We start from the raw sequence: 15,202 nt of genomic DNA, 5'->3' as shown, positions 1-15,202 counted from the left end.
CCAGAAAATCTTCTGGACTTTATACAAACCACAAGCCACACACAGAACTGGTTTGGCTGGCCAGTGCAACTTTTAGAGTTTCAACAGCCTCAGAAAAAAAAAACAAAACCAGTACTGCTGGTGTTATCAAGAGAGAAACTAAACTGCTCTGTTTGCACACCGTGTCAATTATTCCACCTGCTTCCCACTTCATATTTCCCAGCTTATACTTATGGCAGCAACAAAAATGCAGTAACAAATCCCATAAGAAATAGCTCCCACATTTCTGCTTTTCTCATTGATCCCTTCAGAAGATCCTTTTCTCATTGATCCCTTACCCAGATCCTTCCCAAACTCGTTTGGAGAAATTTAGATTGTCATCTGATCGAGCTAATGAGACTGCTGTGCCCACCCACCATGGCCAGGCCTTTGCCCAATCTGTCAGTGCTCAGCCACCAAACGTGCCTGGCCAAAACCCTGCGGGTGCACAGTGCGCACAGCACCAGGTCTGTCATGACCGCTCAGGAAAACTGAAGGACTTTATGGACTGAAGGCCTTGCTTTTTGTATGGAGAGGTGTGGGAAGCCCCCGTCTTATGGACTAGGTTCCAAGCAAGTTTTCTCCATGGCTGGCTCCAGCACAGCCCAGCGCAGTGACGGAGCCCGGGCGTCCCTGTGTGCTCCGGCTGCTCAGAGCCACGGCAAGTGCTTCAGCAGGCCCGCACTGCGCCTCTGTGGGACACAGCCTGTGATAATAGCGACACAGGCAGGCACGGCTTTTGCCGGCCAGCAAATAGCTAATTCAGTAGATCGGGGATTTCACTCTCAGGATCACAGCCTGTATCCCCCAGAACAAGGCAGGCTTGTTGGGAGCCGCCTGTGTGGCTGCTGTGGTAAGTGACAGCAATCTGTCCATCCTCCTTGCTCACGCTGATTGTTGTAATTATGGCGGTGTTTCCCGTGGCCAGGCACACATCAGTAACCTTGCTGTTCACGGGAGGGAGGCAGGAACAAGTGTGTGCAACTAAAGGCTGAGGAGGGGGCATTTTGAGAGCAACACTCCCTAGGATTTGGCGTGAGGGCAAGCTCCTAAGCGTTACAGCGTTAAAGGGTGAGCACCGCGGGCGTCCCCCGGCAGGCTCTGCCAGGAGGGGACGCTCCCGCCTCCGCGCGCGCTTCCCACCGCCTCCGCGGCGTGCGCCAGTCTCGCGAGACCTGAGGCAGAGGCGTCGCCCTGGCTCTCGCGCGATTTGCGCCGCCTGTCCCGCTGGCCGTGCCGGGCCCTGCGCGGCGATGGCGGCACCGGGCGCTGAGGAGCTGCGGGTGGGTGGGCTGGGACCCGCGGGCGGCCCAGGGCTGGCCGCCGTCCCGCCGCACCCCGGCATCCCGCCGCACCCCGGCGTGTCGCGGCGGCGCGGGCGGACGCTGCTGGTGCGGCACCTGCCCGCCGAGCTGACGGCGGCGGAGAAGGAGGATCTGCTGCAGCACTTCGGGGCCGTGTCTGTGCGCGTCCTGTCGGACCACGGGCGGCTGGTGAGGACCGGGACCGGGATCGGGGCGGCCGCGGGCAGGGCTGAGCCTGGAGCCAGGCAGGAGCGGGGGTCCCGCTCCCGGGGAGTCCCGCGGGGCTGGCGGGACAGCGGGCGGCTCCGGGCTCCGGCCCGCCCGCCGCAAGCGCCGTGCCCGCGGCTTGGCCTCTTGTGCGGCCGGCGAGGCTGGGCTAAGCCGTGCCCAGAGGCCTCTTGGCGCGGGCAGGGATGCACCTTCACAGCTCTCTTGAAATCTCTGGTTTGCTTTCTTCTTCCTCCAGATTACGAAAACATGGATGTGTTTGTTTTGTGATAAGTACTCTTCATAAAGAGCCTTGAGTTTTGCAGAACTGCAGATGGATGATGTCTGCATATTTTATCAGGGTCATGCTTTATAGGATACCAGAGATACTGACTTTGTTACAATGATTTTGGGTACGGAGTCATGTAGTGGCAAGATGGGGTAATAAAGTTTGTTTAAAAAAATTCGCTTGGAGAGGTGTATTATGTGAGGATTTGATTTAATTTGGAAAATTAGGGGGGAAAATTAGAAACCATTCAAACGTTGAGAGCCCAATAGTTACAACTTTCATAGCAGGAAGAGCGTTACTTTTAGTAAGAGTAACTTTGATGAAAGTGTCTTATGAGGTGCTCCAATGAGTTTTCTGTTTCGGAAGAGAATTAAACCTCTGTATCTATAGGTACTTTCGTGCAGTTTAGAATGGTTTTAGCTCACTAAAAAATCCCCACTTGTCCTATATTTGTCAAACTGCTGAACTCATGTCTTGATTTTGACTGCAGGAGGTACTTTTCCGAAATTCATAAGAAAAATGGTTTCTAGCCCTTCATGTTTGCCCTGAAAGGGAATTAGATAACTCCCATCTGGTAACTTTCAAGGATGTAAACTTGGACTAGCAAAGTGCTTGTGGCTCAATGTTTTACATGCAATCTCTTACGTTTGTGATTCAAATACATTATAACTTTTTGTTTGTTTTCTAGAAACATACTGCTTTTGCCACCTTTCCCAGTGAAAATGCAGCTGCAAAGGTTTGTATTGAGTTTGTTTTTGAATGTTTCAGCAAAGCACTGAATTGCCAATGCTCTAATGTTTTTTACACATCATCTGGTACTTAGGGCTAGGAAAAAACAAAGCAACACAATGTAGTATGAGAGTTCCGTTTCAGGACAGGTTTGCTTGCAGGACTTGATAAAATTCTTGGTTACTTCTGTGTTTCCTAGAGTCCTAGGAAAGGTGGATTGAAAGGGGTTTGTGGAAGTTATCTGATCCAGCCTGGCAGAGTTAAAGAAGCTGAGACTGATCAGGGCACTCTTTAGGATGTGTGTGCATTTATATACAAACTATAAACCAAGCAGAGTTTCCTTGTCTCCTGTGTAATTCTGTTTGCCGTAAAAGTCAGCCCTGTGAGTCTCACAATCCAAGTCTGCCTTGAATGCCCAACTTTGATAAGAAAACTACTGTATTAATAGGACATAAGCCAAAAAGGTTATACTAATAATGCTTTTTAAATACTAGTCTGGTTAAAAAGCCTGTGCCACAACTTCCCCCATATAACGTGGGTTTGGGGGTTTTGTTGCATTGTTTCTATTTCTTTTAGGCCACACTTTATAGGACTAAAAAAGGGAAAGACTGTGTGAGGTGAGCAGTGGTGAATTAGGTGCCAGTTGTTAGCAGCCTGCTGGGCTCTGGACTTTAAGAATGCTGGATCTTCCCAGAGCCACTGTTAAGATCTTGATTTTAGAATCCCTAGCTGTTACTGACAGAGTTTAGCATGTTTGTACTTCAGGAGCAAAAGGTTGGTTACTTGAAATTCCAGCAATTTAGTAGGCTGTGTGAAAAGTCTGATTGTTAGGGCTGCTGCTGTGTTCAGGTGACCAATCTGTGTTGTGGCTCTGGCTGTGCTGGTCCCTTTCCTTCCTGCCAGCAGGAAATGCTGCTAAAAGCAGAGCTGGGAAGACACAAGCAGTGCAGGGCTCTCGTGTTCACAGCAGCACAGGCTTAGCTTAAAGCAGTTGGGCCTGCATCCTATGGCCAGTGTACCACTCAAAGGAAAAACAGTTATGCTTTAAAACAATTCTCATGTTTGTCCTCTTCCCTTTCTCTTCTCCTCTGTAATTACTTGAAGGCTTTATCAAGACTGCATCAGCTGAAACTTTTGGGTCACACATTAGTTGTTGAATTTGCAAAGGAGCAAGAGAGTGCACAGGTACTTAGCCAGCCTTCTGCCTCAGACAAGTGCAAAAGGTATGTGCAGAGTAATTTCCTTGTTATCTTTGTGGTCAAGGAAAGGAGGTTCTGCATTCTTGATACTTAGGTAGTACTTGTAACTCAAAGGATAAATTGTAACCACTTGGAAGTCTTAACAAACAGGTTCTGAAATATAGGACAGTGACTGCATTCCTCCCAACAGAACTGTGTCATTTGCACCTGTGGAATGTGCAAATAAGTCATAAAAGCTATGTAATAGTGCTTAATTAAAAATACTGTAGTAGAGTTTTCAGATTATTTATTCCACTTTCTGAATATGAACAAATCAATAATTTAATACCTTTGAATTTATGGTCTCTGAGGAGAGTGCATGATAAATAATTTCAGTTCTTTTCCATTGAGTGGATTTAAGTCAGGAGTGTTTGCATATAGGGAATCTTACTTAAATCTGCATAAGTATTTATTTTAGAAGACTGTCACTACTGTAATTATCCTCATGTATTAGTTATGAAGAATTGGTAACAGCTGTAGTAATGGAAATGGTAAAAGATGTTAAAAATACCTGTGCTAATTTATTTTTTATATTTATGGATTATGCATATTTTATATATTACATAAGGCATACCTAATTTTTGCACTGTTTTAATTAAGACTAAATTAATTTTCAGTTTAGAAGAACCAGTGAAAGAAGAAGAGAAGATAGAACCAAACTGTGTTAAAATAGAGAATGGAATTGCACCCAACCTCGGGTTAGTGTCGGGGTTTTATTTATCTTAATTATTTTATTCTGTTACAGATTATTTTGAAATGTGTTATGTACTGTTGAATAAGATGCTCAAAGCAATAACTCCTATGCTGCTGTTCCTCAGGCATGTAGGAGTTGTCATAAAGATGGAGTTTCAGTTCCCCAAGTTTAGAATCCTCACATCTGCATAGTGACTCGTGCTTTGAGCTTCTGGATTGCAGAACAGCCTTCTAGCACTGCACATTGCTTTCTTGGGGAGTTGGAGGGCTGAGTTTCCCCCAGTGCTAACAGCAGAATATCACTGACTTCTTTTTCCTGATGTGTCTTCCTTCCCCTCCCCCCCATTTTCATGTTGGCATACAGGAAGTAGTAAATTTTTGAGTTTATTGAGTTTCTGATATTTGTGCAGGCTGCTCTGATGTGCTTTTGGTTTTGTGCATGTTGTTTGTTTCTGTTTGCTTTAGGCTCCTGCATGGCTTGATACTTTCAGTATTTCCAAGCCCAGTAAATCTGTCATACACTGGGGACTACTCAGTGATGTTAAAGGCATTCTAAGTGGCCCAAAACTGTTCTAGGGGAAATAATAATATTTCAGTGTTACTTCAGATGTAATCAATATTAAGCCTCCAGTAATCATTAATTGTTATGGGTGATTAAGTGGCAGTAATGTTAAGGTGTCTTGTTTTCAATCTTTTTTTCCTCAGCCTCACCTTTCCCATCAATTCTTGCCTCAAATATTTGTATCCACCACCTTCAAGTGCAATTCTAGCAAATATAGCAAATGCCTTGGCAAGTGTGCCCAAATTTTATGTCCAGGTAAGTAAAAAACAGGGGAAAAAAAGTGAAAAATTAAAGACATTTAATTTTTCCTCTTTAATTATCTACAGAAGTAATTATTTTTGTCATTGTAAATACTAACTTGGATTTTCTGTGATAGTGTTAACCAATCTTAGTTTTTTACTGTGCTGAGATAATGAGATTTTATTAACCTGAGGTAGATTACTTAATTGACACTGAGGACTTAACTGGATATGCTCTTCCTAATTAGATGTGACTTGAGTTCCTGGAATTTCATTCTGAGAGGATGCTGTATGTTTGTTATTAGCCTTGTTAGGGTGTTTCTTATATTGACTATTAGTGTTGGATCTCAAGTGCAAGTTTTACATTGTTCAACACTAAAACTGTGCTCATTTACACCTGCCAGGAGTGATTGGCTGTTTTACCTAGCAAGGAACTGTTATCACTTACTTATTCAGAAGAAACCTACTTGTTTTGACTCATTTCAGGTACTCCATCTGATGAATAAAATGAATCTCCCTCCACCTTTTGGGCCAATCACTGCTCGCCCTCCCATGGTAACATTTTAAATATGTTTTCAGTACTGTAGCATTGATTCACAATTTAAAATGTTAGCAGCATAGTAGGAGATCTGAATTTCTAGAGGATTGCAAATCCTGCTGCATTTCACTGGATACATGTTGGTCTTCTAAAGCAATTTTTTGGACTGTACTTAGAACAAAGAAATACCCATCTCTGGTAGCAGCACTGCAGTGTTTCAGACTGTTGCTTCACTGTTGGAACTGACATGGCTTTGGAGCCTAAGCCTTCACCCATATACTTGGACTGTATTCTCAGGAAAGTCCTTGAAGCTGAGTGCAAAGTGAAAATCCAAGGCCATGGTTGCTGTATTTTTTTCTCATCTCAACTTAAAAGAAACCATTCACTGTTATGCTTCAGAAAGCAGACTTTTTGCTTGTGGAAAGTTTTTCATTAGTAATGTAATTCACCAAAATGCTATCTAGATCCCTATAAGCATACTTGGAGGACATACTTGTTAAATTATCATTAATTGCTTTGACTGTTGTTATTAAGAAAACAAGACATGTTTAGGTTTTTTCCTTCAAGAAGTTTAATTTTTTCAACTTCTTCCCTATAATTAGTATGAAGAGTATTTACCAGTGCCTGTGCCACCTCCCCCAATCCCACCTCTGCCTCCTGAAGAGCCTCCTTTGCCTGAAGAGGAAGAAGGACTGTCTAGTGGGGATGAATCAGAATATGAAAGTGATAATGATGAGGAAAAGGAGAGGTATGCATTTTACAGTCATTTGCAGGGTTTTGGGCTTGCTGAAAGAGGGGGTTTTACTGTTCCAGCTTCCAGTTCAGCAAGTGGTATGTTTGCAGAATATAGATGTAGCAGCTTGTAGAGAGTGTGTAGCAATCTTTCCAGATGCTTAGAGAAACTCCAGAGTGCAGAAGGTCAGTGCAAGTTTAAATGCAGTAAGAAAAGGGGAGTGGCCTATTGGTGTGCAAGTTTTCGTTTGTTCCCATGTCCAAAAAAACCCAACTAAACAAAAACTCAGCTTGAAGAATGCAGATGTAGGGAAGCAGAAATTAGATTATTTTCTGAAGTCTTCATTGTTCCATGTCTTTCTAAATTGACTCCTCAGCCTGAATTGTATGTGCACACCAACTTCCAGAACATTCTTTGTACATCAGCGGGTATGCTAGGGGTGATAATATTTGTGCTGAGGATTCTCTTGCACATTTGGGACTGAATTATATCACAGCTGTATTTTTTTAATCTTTAAACTAACTCTAAATTAAAAAGCGGCTTTTTCCTTTACTGTCTAAACTGAGAAGTAAATCAGAAAGTCCCTATGCTGTATTTGGAAAAAGCTACCCCTGTTGAGTGTTAGAAAATCAGGTTCAGCCTGGGCCATCACAGCTTCAGTGCCCCAGTAAGGAGCATGCTTGGGGAAGGAAGGGCATCACTGACATGTTAGGATTTTGGTCAGTCCTTAAGTGCTCTCTGTATATTGATTTGCTGTGTGTTACAGCTTCAGTTTTAAGGTAGTTTTACAATTATATTCTGAAAAGTTCTATATCAAGGGCTTTAAGGAAAGGGGTATGGTTTTTAAATTGGTACTTTCAATAAACTGTAAACCTCTTTGTTTTATTTTTGTTTGGTTTTGGTTTTCTTTTTGTTTAAAATAGAATGACAAAGTTGATGGAATTAGCAACCCTTCAGCCTAAAAGACCTATAAACACAAAGAAGCGTGGTGTTAGAAAAAAGCAAAGAATTAAGGACATGTTGAATGTTCCTGTGTGTACTTCCCACAGGTTTGTGGTTTTTGCACTTATCCTATTGGTTTTATTGCCCTGAAAATCATATTTTCTTCTAGTTTGAACTAAAGTCTGCTCAACAACTTTAAAGTGTGCCTGATTCAAGCTCTGTTTCTCTTCCTGTCAAACTAATAGAAATTCCTTTTCCTAAAAAGATAACTAGTTTCACATCACAGCTGTGACTGAAACAATTTGGATTTCTTGTTTGAGCTGCTTCTTAAAACAAAGAATTAAAAGTATGACACTGGAAGTATAGAAACTGGCTTACTTTAAAATGAGTTTGGGTCTTAGAACTGCAGTGTGCCACAGTAGACAGCAGTGCAGTATTTCTGTGTTGTGATGAATGATTGTGAATGCATTTTTACTAATGGCTGCCTGCTTCCTCCAAATGATTTGCTACATTTTTTTAAGTGTCATGTATTTTATATACTAGCTGAGAGCAGCAGCAAGGCCACTTATTTTTCATGCTGAAGTTACTGATAAAGGTTTTAATAAATGCCTGTGTGTATTGTACTGTGGTACATGATGGTTGGTTCTGCTCCCACTGCCAGACGTACCTTCTGTGTCTGTGGTGTTGTAATCACCTGAAAATCTGTTGGGTGAAATGTATGAAATGGAGAACATGTGTTTGTGGTAAACAACAGCATAAAATCTAACTGGAAGAAATCTCATGTTTGAGCATGCATTCATCAGTGTCTGAGTCTTTAATTAATGTGTTGTTGTTGTTTTAAACAGTAACTCGCACCCTACTCTGTCACCTTCAGATGTCTTTGAGCAGCTGCAGCATGTAGGTCATAAAAAAATAGAGTTTCATATTAGTACTGAGATCCCAGCTGTTCTTCAGATAAACCCAGAAAAAGAAGAAAAAAATGGTAAGAGGGTTTGTACTTCAAATGTGTTTAATGTTCAAGTCATGTGGCTTCAGTATATAAAGAGTGCTGAAATTTACACCAAGAAATTCTTTTCCTTTACTGTACTGGAGCTTTCAACACCAAGTTGAATCATAGTTGTATTTGCTGTTTTTTCCACATTACAAGCTTTGGAAAGGATCCAGAGGATTTTAAAGGGCTCTCCTATGTGCTCTGTGGTTTATGGTGAATTGCACTGTCTTTTAAATGACAGGATGCAAATGTTACAAATTTTCAGTATTTTATGTTATCAAGCTAATTTCGGATTTTCCTTTTCCAGCTCTTAGAGGGCAACATCCAACCCCTTTTCTCTGGTGCACTGATTATCTGCCATAAAAATGCTGGGCACTGATAACAATGAGGTGTGATGGCTTTTTAGAGGGTTATGGTCAATCTGTGGTTCTTGGTACTTTACAGTAGTATCCAGTTTCTTTAAGGAAAAATAATGAAATGGATACAGGATTGAACAGCAAGGCAAGTTTTATGATAACTAATGTGTGCCATGGCCTTTATTTGTACTACATGAGGTTTTATAGGACTGCACAGAGCAGGTGCTTTTGTCAAACCAGGGATTAAGACTCATTTTTAAGCGTGTATTCAAATTGCCTTGCAAAGTCTGCTCTATTATAATGTTGCTGGAGTGTGATTTTTGTTGCTGGCTCTTGATTTTGGTGTAAATAAAGGTAAAAACCACTTACATAATTTCTTGAAATTTCAGACCTTTATGCAACCACAGAAGAAATCAATAATACAGGCTTTGGAAGGATTTTCCCAGCTCCTAGTTCAAATGATAAAATGGAAACTGAAGAGGAGGATGATGAAATACCATCAGAATTTATTTCTAGAAAGGATCTAGAAAAAAACAGACTTTCTAGAGAAGGTATAACTGTGAGAACCGATTATCTAGTAACAGCTTTTTTATTTGTTGCTACAAATAGCTTAAATAAGTGTTTATTTTCTTAATTGAGCATATAGTAAATTATTTTATACTGAGCAAATGTGCAAAGTAAATTAACTAAGGCATGGTTCATTTTTTGTCTTCAAGAAATGGAAAAATATTCCGTTTTCAAAAACTATGAGCCAGGTGATCCAAATTGCAGGATATATGTGAAGAATTTAGCTAAACAAGTTCAAGAAAAGGTAAGTAAACAAGCAAATTAAATATCTATCAAAAGGGCTTTTTCTTAGCATTCATCTTACGCCTACACTTTAATTTCAGGATCTTAAGTTCATTTTTGGAAGATATGTTGACTTCCAGTCAGAGGTGGAACGCAATATGTGAGTTCATTTCATACTTGGTTAGAATTAAGCCTTTTATATTAACTTCTATGACACTTCCGAAAACTGGATTTTAAAAATAGCCATATTCACATTTTCTGTGTTTCTGCATAAACAAAAATGTGTTAGACCTAAAAATCTTCATTTATGAAGATTAAGAAATCAAATTATTTTATTATGAGTGACTGAAGACCCTATTATTTTGCCTTTATATTTTCATTCCCAGATTTGCTTTTCTTGGCTGTGTGACACAGAATGAACTGTGTAGATGATTGTGTGTATCTGATCATTTTGCATGTGTCCTGTTTAGTAGTACTGCACATCAATTTGCCATCTTGCAGTTTAATATTACCTTTCAGTAAATGGTTTCCCCAAGCAAAATGGTCTCCAAGGACATCTTGCCTCCTTGTAGGCTTTGCTTCTGTTTCTGCTCTTTCTCCCACCTGAAGCATGAGAATTGTGCATTTGTACTGTGAAATCTGCAAGGTTTGTTAACCATGAGTAATTCCCAGTTCTGCACTGTGCCCCTAGGTTTGATATCCGTTTGATGAAGGAGGGCCGGATGAAGGGACAGGCTTTCATTGGACTTCCCAATGAGAAGGCAGCTGCTAAAGCACTAAAAGAAGTTAATGGCTATGTCTTATTTGAAAAACCCATGGTGGTTGTATCCTTTTCTTCAAGCATTTACATTATATTCTTTATCATCTCTGCCAGTCTCTGCCAAGTTTTGTTGTCACAGTGTTCTGCAAAATAAAAAATGCCTTAAGAAACCCAATCAGCATAACACAGTGCACTATTTATGGTAGCTGAAAACAACACAGGGGCAACTCTTCTGAAATAGGAAAGTAAAAGTGATTTAAGAACAGAATTTGCTGGTCTTACATCTTTGATCCTGCAAAGACAATACAGAAGATAATTCAGCTTGCATGACCACTGTATTTAAATTAAATACAAGGTTTTTGACTTGGTTAGGTGTGTGTTTGCAGAATCATGATCATAAGAAATGCTCCTGTAAGAGTAAGTGGTTCTAGATGGGTTTTTCAGCTGGAACTGTCTCTTTTTGATTGCATAGCACTGGTTTTTTTTGTGTGAATGTCCTTTCTTATTTTTCACTTTAACATTTCATAGTTTATTTCACTTTCTTTATACTCACATTAACCCCAGCATCTGCTGCTTTTACTGTTTTTCCTCTCAAATACTGAGACATTAACTTTAAGAATTAACATGCTGGGTTGGAAGTTTATAAATATCAAACATTTATCCTACTGTAGTTACCTTGTTTGCATCTAACCCATTCCCAGTTGGTTCTCCTTATGGACTCTCTAATAACTCCTGTACTGTGTATCAGTGAGGTCCTAATCTTTGACTAATAGACACTGTTAAAATACTTCATACTGAATTGATTCACAGATAAAGGTCACTTTCTAGACTAATTTGCAGGAGTAATCTTTTTTGTCTTTCTTAATTGACTTCTGCTTACCAGACACTTGTAGTCCTTAATAGAATCTCAGCAATTTGCTCGTTCAGCTAGACCAAAACAGGATGCCAACGAAGGGAAAAGAAAAAAGTAAAACCCTGCATAAGGTATGGACTCCCTGCTTGAAAGTGAAAACAAAGGATTGGGGCTGGGGGTTTTGTTAGTGTTTGTTTGGTTTTATTTACTCTCTCTTTAACAGCTTCTTTAGGAATATTAATGATGGAGAGGAAATGTTCCATACAAATTTATTTTCTTAAACGTGTGCTTATATTAGAAAAACAGAGTGCAAGGTATATAGTTGGTGTAAGTTTATAGCTTTCCTTTTTCCTGTGTTAAAAAACTCAGAGGCCAATATTTTCCTAATCCTGATATTGTAGGGCACTTGTCAGTTTCTCTAATCCTTAATTTGCAAAGATAAGGAGAATAATTTTATGGAATTGGACCACTTATCTTTTAGTAATCTCCCAGGGTTTTGCTATTGAAAAGTGTTGCCTCTTAACTCCTTCCTTTCTATCCCTGCCGTTGTAATGGGGTTCTGAAGAACTGGTTCCAGCAATAAACTTCTGCTGGCTGTAAAGAATCTTTTCTAACTTCAGAAAATGAGTTCTTAGTGCTGTTGCAGTAACCTTTAAACTTGTCTGAATCAGTGAAGGATATTCTGTTGGAAAGTGCTGCTTAATGTTGCATTGATGAAGGCTTCCTTTGTTGCGGAATATGTAGGTCCTGATTTTTGGCATTATTTAAGTGTAATGAGAAAGTACCTTCTAGCAGAAAGTTGCTATTTAACTTTTATCTCTTATCATGTAGCTTTACTTCACTGCTCCCTACTCTGAGTATTTCATTTATGTGAGAGTAAGTCAAGCCAAATCAGCTCTAATCTACCTGAGTGGTTTCATGGCCTGCAAATATTTGCATAGTGAACTCAAAAATGACCATGTGCAGTAACTGGTGCAAGAATAAAAAGTATTTATTTCTCAGTCTGCACCCTCTGATACATGAATTAGCTCCAATTTAAAGGATATGGAACTTAAGTTCTGGTTACAGTTGAGATCACTCTGGTTATGCCTCTGCTTAAAACAAAATTAATTGAAATCTTACCCTGAGTGCTTAGGAAACAATCCTTAACCCATGGTGTGTTTTTAATCTGGAGCTTGATCCTTGTTACTCTGAAGAAAACCTGAATTTGAAATAAAGGATGTGAACATTTGCTTTGATTTTTGCAAATTGGCTGTAAAGCCCACAGTGTGGTTATTGTGATGGTAGTTCTATTTTTAATAGCTACTCTAATTGTAGGTTCTTCATTCCATCCATTGTCTAAGGATTTCCAAAATCAGATTTAGGCTTGTTTCTCTCTCTTTGGTCTTACTTCCTATTTTTGTGTTATTGTCTATAGTTTGCAAAGTCTGTATTTTGTCAGATTAAACATCACTTTTTTATAGGCCTTCTGAAGAGCCTTGGCTAAAGTGTTCTATTAGGATCAAGTATTTGAGACTATTTCAGTCTTGTTTGTCACTCCTTTCTTGTTAGAAAAAACTTTCTATTTGTCTAATAAGATTACAAAGTTTTCTTATATTAAAAAAAATTGAAGCATTTTAGCTATTGGAGAACCTGATAGATGAAGTCAGCACTTTTATTCTTTTAGGAATGCCCTTTTTTTCAACTCATTTTGTACATTAATTCTGAATTCATTAAACATGTTAAATACTTGAATTGCATAAAGAAAATAACAAAGTACTTATTCATTGTTATTCTGATGGTCAACTCAGAAGCTTTTTCTAGAGTGAGCAAACCGTACTGAGGCAAGATTCAATTGTGCACCTGAAAATCTTCCACGAGTTACAATCTTACAAGTGTTCTTGGTGTTCTGTCCAAGGGCAGAACTTCTCTTACCTTGACTCTTTGTATGTTTTAATAATATCAATGTGCCAAGGAGTTACACAGGTTTCTAAGGATCCATGAGGTTTAATTAAAAATACTTGTTGCATTTCCCAAGTAATGGTTAAGCTGACCCCTATTTCTGCATGACTGTTTTTCTGTTCCTGCTGGAATATTTGGATGGATGCTGGTTTATGAAGTAAAATTCCATGATAAAAACTTGAGTCTACTTGAGTCTAGGGTTGGTTTTCTGTTGTTGGGTGGGTTTTGTTTTGTTTTGGGTTTTTTTTAGTTTTTTTTTTTTTTTTTTTTTTTTACAAAGGCTTTATCCTTTTTTTTGACAAAACAATACACATGGTTCATAAAATACTGCAGAACTCCTTGCTGGCTGAAATGTCTCTTTATTGAAGGATGACTGGCAAAAAGTTCACCTAAAGTGACTTTTTCCTGTACCTAAAATACAACTGTTTGGGAGAAAAGTTTGTGGAAGAAACTGATATTGAGAGGTCTCCAGCTTCTTCATAAGGAAGAAGTGGTTTGAAAGCTGGCATTAAAGGGAAACATGATTGGGTTTTGGAAATGAAGTGATTCTATAAAATGGCAAAGACTTGAAGGAGATGGAAGAATCTGCTCGTGTCCTAATAGTTCAAGTTATCAAAAAATGCATTTCCTTTTGAATATAAAGTTTAGTGTTGATGGATTCATCAGCCCTCGTTAAATCTCATAAGGGGTTAGAATTGTTTTTTATCAAAGAGGCATATTTGCTTTTTTTTTTTTTTGGTAGGTAGCATAAAGTTATGTGTGTGCAAAACTGAGAATCAAGTAAAATTAAACCACATTCTGCTGTTCTTCTTTAGAAACATTCCTGCGTAAATTCTGCAATAATACTGTCATGCAGAGTGTATCCTTTCTTGTTGTATCCTTTTTTGTGCAATGTTTCCTGTAGCACTCAACTGCATCTTAAGTTTTCATAATAGAGTATAGAGTAGAAGTGGGGAGGAGTTAGCACATTTTAAGCTTGAGCTAATCTAATAATTTTAAAAAGCAAATTTTTTCGGGGGGGGAATAAACCGAAGAGTTGTCTGTGTTGTGTGAATAGACACAATGAAGGTTCTTAGGCTTAAGAGGTGGCCTTCACCTTCTTCCTCAGATACCCTAGTAATTTGTGGTCCTGTTCCTTAGTGGAGCAGTTTTAGCTCATACCAGCTGATCTGTGTGAAGCTGTGCTTATCTCACACTGACCAGGTCACCTTGTTTTGCTTTAAAAACATATTAATATAATAATATGTTGGCTAAAATACATTGCAGAGCAGTTTTAATATTAAGGGGTTGACCAGAATTTTAGATCATTTGATGATTACTGTTGTCCTGGTACATGAGAAACAATTTGGAGTTGATTTAGTTAATACATTCCTTACTTTGTCTTTTTTTGAGTAAAGAAGAAAATGAACAATATCTTGCAATTAAGTATTTGGAGCTGGACTAATAATCAACTATTAATCACTGCTACCTTTTTGTTGGTTGTTTGGGTTTTTTTACATTGCTATCTGCACTGAGGTAGTGTTGTTGCTAGTGACCTACATGTTTCCTGTAGGTTTCATTCTACATTACTGTTTAACATTCTATAATATAAAATTAATACAGTCTGCATTTATTAAGATGTATTTTTCACAGACATTAAGCACTTTTTAAAACACTAAGCATCTTTCAATTTAATTGTCAAAAGCCAGTATAGCACTGCTATTTTTTGCTAGTTCTTTTAACATGCCTTTGTGATGTTCCAGGTCCCTTTTGTGTTCCTTCTCTTTCAAGTATTTCCGAGCTGGGGAAGAAGCAGTGTGATCATCAGGACTCTTGAACTGTGCGTAGTTGCATTTCTAAAGTATTAAAGGCAGAGAATAAACATTCCTGTCTTAAGGATTCCACATATCTTTAAATCTCACAAGACTTACTACATCATAAGTGTATGTTAGATTGCTTGTGAAATCTAATAAATTATTTCCCTTCTCTTAATTTTGCTGCCTTCTCTTTGTTTTGACTTTTGTTCTTGGGGTTTTGGGCA

General features: G+C 39.2%; 1 protein-coding gene across 4 annotated transcripts; it reads left to right on the top strand.

Moving 5' to 3' along the window:
- Positions 1–1,227: 1,227 nt before the first annotated feature.
- RNPC3 (RNA binding region (RNP1, RRM) containing 3) lies at positions 1,228–15,151 on the top strand. 4 transcript variants are annotated; one of them, XM_054637982.2, is made up of 15 exons: positions 1,228–1,511; positions 2,507–2,554; positions 3,652–3,770; positions 4,403–4,483; positions 5,184–5,295; positions 5,766–5,834; positions 6,420–6,565; positions 7,474–7,599; positions 8,338–8,474; positions 9,229–9,390; positions 9,556–9,650; positions 9,730–9,788; positions 10,320–10,452; positions 11,300–11,372; positions 14,925–15,151. In XM_054637982.2, exons 1-14 carry the CDS (start codon positions 1,272–1,274, stop codon positions 11,357–11,359), a joined length of 1,587 nt encoding a protein of 528 aa, XP_054493957.2. In that variant the 5' UTR covers positions 1,228–1,271; the 3' UTR covers positions 11,360–11,372; positions 14,925–15,151. The 4 variants fall into 4 exon arrangements, with proteins under 4 accessions (XP_054493957.2, XP_054493956.2, XP_054493958.2 ...); XM_054637981.2 differs by having other exon boundaries at positions 13,998–15,151; XM_054637983.2 differs by having other exon boundaries at positions 13,925–15,151.
- The last annotated feature ends 51 nt before the right edge of the window (positions 15,152–15,202 follow it).

Source organism: Agelaius phoeniceus, chromosome 8 (genome assembly GCF_051311805.1).
Source record: "Agelaius phoeniceus isolate bAgePho1 chromosome 8, bAgePho1.hap1, whole genome shotgun sequence".
In the NCBI taxonomy this organism is placed as follows: domain Eukaryota; kingdom Metazoa; phylum Chordata; class Aves; order Passeriformes; family Icteridae; genus Agelaius; species Agelaius phoeniceus.
Note: the sequence above shows the minus strand (reverse complement) of the source record. Positions and strands in the feature narration are given on the sequence as shown.

Excerpts from the sequence above, each read along its gene's own strand:
- RNPC3 (XM_054637982.2), top strand. The coding sequence starts at position 1,272 with ATGGCGGCACCGGGCGCTGAGGAGCTGCGGGTGGGTGGGCTGGGACCC. Across the intron at positions 5,296-5,765 it reads TGCCCAAATTTTATGTCCAG|GTACTCCATCTGATGAATAA; the intron begins GTAAGTAAAAAA and ends GACTCATTTCAG. Across the intron at positions 9,789-10,319 it reads TCAGAGGTGGAACGCAATAT|GTTTGATATCCGTTTGATGA; the intron begins GTGAGTTCATTT and ends CTGTGCCCCTAG.